A 3,621-nucleotide genomic window follows, 5' to 3' on the forward strand; every position below is an offset into this window, starting at 1 on the left:
TACTTTTAAAAAAATGCATGAAACCTGTCAACAATTTATGAGCTGTAAGCATTTAAATACGAAAGGATAAAGGTTAAACAGAGCACGGCAAGACATTTACTTCCACTTTCTCCTTAACATGTTTTTGCTAAGCCTCAGTTTCACCTTCTGAAGAGATAACAGTCTGTAAAAGTGAAGCATTAATTTTAAGCAGAAGTAAAATGAGCTGCAAGAGGATAACTGAATTTATTTGTTCCTTAACAATATTCACAAATAAATCAATCAAGCACCTGCAAATGTACATCAGACAACCCAATTCCTTTTCACTGGTTTAACAGAGGACAGCTGGATTTCACATTTTCAGTGTACCTGTAATTTCTCTAGCGCTACAATTTTCACTAATAAAGTGCATTCAAAATCTTGACAAGACAGATGAAGTAGTATTATCTTATTTCAGTGTAAGGTTTAACCACTTAACTAGAGAAGACTTCCACCCAAACCTTTTAACATTTTCCTCTTCATTTTCCTTTGTGTCTGAATTAGAAGCCTCTCTGTTTTCCATCAAAGCTTCGTAAGTCTTTTGTGCTCGAACAATTTCTTTGTCTGCACTGAAGTGCACCATTTGTCTGCTCAGAATAGGAACAACTAAATTGAAGTTGTCAATTCTTTTGTTTAATTTCCTGATATCTTCTATAAATTGCTCACAAATATGATTCCACTCCTTTTGCCTATAGGGTGTCATTGGCCCTCCAAGCTTACTTCGAGATGCCACTAGACCCCTCCTTAACCGCTCAATAGTTTCCCGTATTTCTTTCTGCATCAGGATCCACTCTGGCTGGTATCCATTGTCTATCAGAATCCTGTTCAAGTTGTGAGTCATAGGGTCGATATGTGGACAGTCTGAAAATTTCTGCAAAGGTTTTCCTTTGCCGCTGAGGTTGTCGAAGTCTCCTTTCGCCATCGATTCCTGGATGAGGTCCTCAACCAACCGTTCAACTGCCTGAGTTATTTTCACCTTTTTGCTCTGCCTCACGTCTTTGGCTTTCATTAGGTCAGTCACAGCATACTGGTTTTCAAGTCTCTGCTTCCGGTACTCCAACACTTGTTCGGTAGCACGGTCTACTCGAAACTGCATGTATTGCTTTTCTCTTTGGCTTGGTGTTCCAAAGCCAACGCCTTCAAAACTCAAGTAGTGTCTATGCTGTGGTGCTTTTGATTTGAACTGATCTTCCTCCTCTTCATTATTCTCGTTTGATTTCTTTTTGGTCTCCACATCACTGAGCACGACTCTGTACGCTGCTTCTACTTTCATAAATGCTTCGGAATCAGCTGTGGCAGAACCGCTGTCTGGATGGTATTTTTTGGCAAGACTTCGATACGAGTTTCTGATATCATCAAGGGAACATCCTTCCTCAAGCTCAAGAATTTTGTAAGAGTCCTTGACACTGCTTTTAGGTTTGTAACCCGACAACGTTCTGTTGCCACAAATGCAGGGAAACAGCTTCAGTTTTCTTGGAATCATTGCTTGATGTACCATTAAGTGACGCCCTATGCTGTTAGTCAGCATGACACAAAGCCGCTTTCTATTTCTTCAGATGCAGCTACATTATAAACAATGACCTATAAACACATTTTTGTAAAACTTGTGTTAAATACGCTTTTTAAAATAACTTACATGATTTAAGTATTATCTTTAACTTGTTATTTAAAGAAATTCCTACAAAATTTCAGAACAGTATACAATATTCTTTTCTTTTACAGACTAATATTGAAATCTGCATTTCTTATTACTACTAAGTGGTAGTATTACAATGTCAATGAACATTAATTCACAATATAGTTTTCTCCTAGTATAGCAACAGTAGCACAGATTTGTTTTGCTCTGCAGAATTCCCAAAAGGCCAAAGCTTTACTGCCATTCTGCAAAGTCAGTGCAATGTAAACAGGAAATATGCTTTATGTTGAGCGGTAACTCTGCTGGAACAAATCTCTCCCAGCCATCAACTGAATTTTCTATTCACATACATCAATGCCTCAAGACCTGGTGCATTCTCAAAGGATTTCATTACAGTACCCTTTTGGCATTTTACAGCAACATCTGAAGTAGCATTCAGATTTATAGATTCATTTAGATTAATTCTTGTATCCCAGCAGGACTCTTGGCCTAGTGCCCAGTCTCCTCTGTTTGTCCCAGGTAAGATTATAAACGTGGAACTCATTTGTGGAACTCAACCTGTGGAACAGATCAGTAGCAGACAGTATCGCATTCTGTCAGGAATACCAGTGCTTCTTGATTTTTTGGGGAAATAGCAAAAGGAACACCTTTAGCACATGACAACGTAAGTCAGTCCTCATGTAAAATCAGAACTGGAAAAATATCATACAAACTGCATGCACAATTTACACATCAGCTACTTTCTCTTTATTAACGAAAATCCTAAGACAAATGCTGCACATATGGTGCTAAAGAGCCTCCTTTCGCAGATTCATCAATGACTACAACATATCCTTTGCTGATTTCTGTTCCAAACAAAAAACCACGTTAAATCAAGGTTAAGGAATAAATAAAGTGTGTTCTGCATATAACAAACTGCCCTTCCACCCTAACCCATCTGAAAAGAGGAGGGAAAGGAGATGTATTTGGGACTGGATGAAAGACTGGATCAGTCCTGAATGTTTCCCGTTGATTTTGATCCACGTAACATATTAAGTCATCAGCTTCTGGTTATTATAACGGAACATGTTGAAGTTTTTTATTTATTATATAGATAAGTGGTTTCTTTCCTTCTAGGTAGTTGGCAAAGATAATAATTTAGTTTCACATGGCCATAAAAATCCACGTAACTACTACTTAGATGGAAAAATCAATGCATACACTCTTGAAATTCAACGTGCTGATCAGAAGTAGCCTCCATTTTAATGTATTTGTGCTTTAAAAAAGTGTATCGAACTGTATGTATAGCACTCGCCCCACGGCACCGGAGAGTGCCGGCTGGGGGGATTTTTATTCCCCAGCCGTTCGAATCCAGCTCTCCCCGGTGGGGCCTGGCGCGAGGGGGACACGACCGAGCCCCCTGCATGGCCGAGGGGGGCGCAGGCACTGGAGGGCGCGTCCCGGTCGCCCCTCTCCCCCGCCGGGCCCGGCGGACGAGCCGGCCTCGCCCCCCGCGGCTCCCCGCCGCCCTCCCAGCGCCGCCGGCTGCCCCCCAACCGCCGCGGGGACAGGGAGGGGCTCCCGCCCCGGGAACGGGCGAGCGCCCTGAGGCGATGCGGCCCGGGGGGGGCTGAAGAGAGCGGCTGCCGGCAGGCGAGGAGCCGGGCACTCGGTACCCCCCCGCTCCCCTCCCCAGGCCGTTGCGTGGGGCGGGGGAGGCTCCCCGCAGCGCCACACGCACTTGTTTGCCCAGAGCCCCGCTGCCCAGCAACCCCGCCTCACCTGGTCCCCGCCGCCGCCCGCCCTTCCCCCTCCCGCACAGCGACGCAGTCCCGGGGGGGCGCGGCAGCAGCGCAGGACGAGGAGGAGGAGGAAGAGGAGGGGCGACGACTGTTCCCCTTCACCAAGGACAGGCACCCTGTCCCGACGGCAGGAGGGGCGGCCGGGGAGGAGCAGAGCGCCCGTGGGAGCGGAAAGGGCGGCCCGGC

General features: G+C 45.2%; 1 protein-coding gene across 2 annotated transcripts; it reads right to left on the minus strand.

Annotated features, from left to right (window-relative positions):
* Positions 1 to 206: 206 nt before the first annotated feature.
* Positions 207 to 3,559, minus strand: DNAJC28 (DnaJ heat shock protein family (Hsp40) member C28). Of its 2 annotated transcripts, none has more exons than XM_074858246.1 (2): positions 3,416 to 3,559; positions 207 to 1,599 (listed from the first exon to the last, which is right to left on the minus strand). In XM_074858246.1, exon 2 carries the CDS (start codon positions 1,544 to 1,546, stop codon positions 428 to 430), a length of 1,119 nt encoding a protein of 372 aa, XP_074714347.1. In that variant the 5' UTR covers positions 1,547 to 1,599; positions 3,416 to 3,559; the 3' UTR covers positions 207 to 427. The 2 variants fall into 2 exon arrangements, with proteins under 2 accessions (XP_074714347.1, XP_074714346.1); XM_074858245.1 differs by having other exon boundaries at positions 207 to 2,212; positions 3,416 to 3,545.
* Between the last annotated feature and the right edge of the window lie 62 nt (positions 3,560 to 3,621).

Source organism: Strix uralensis, chromosome 2 (assembly GCF_047716275.1).
Source record: "Strix uralensis isolate ZFMK-TIS-50842 chromosome 2, bStrUra1, whole genome shotgun sequence".
Lineage (NCBI taxonomy): Eukaryota > Metazoa > Chordata > Aves > Strigiformes > Strigidae > Strix > Strix uralensis.

Excerpts from the sequence above, each read along its gene's own strand:
- DNAJC28 (XM_074858246.1), bottom strand. The coding sequence starts at position 1,546 with ATGCTGACTAACAGCATAGGGCGTCACTTAATGGTACATCAAGCAATG.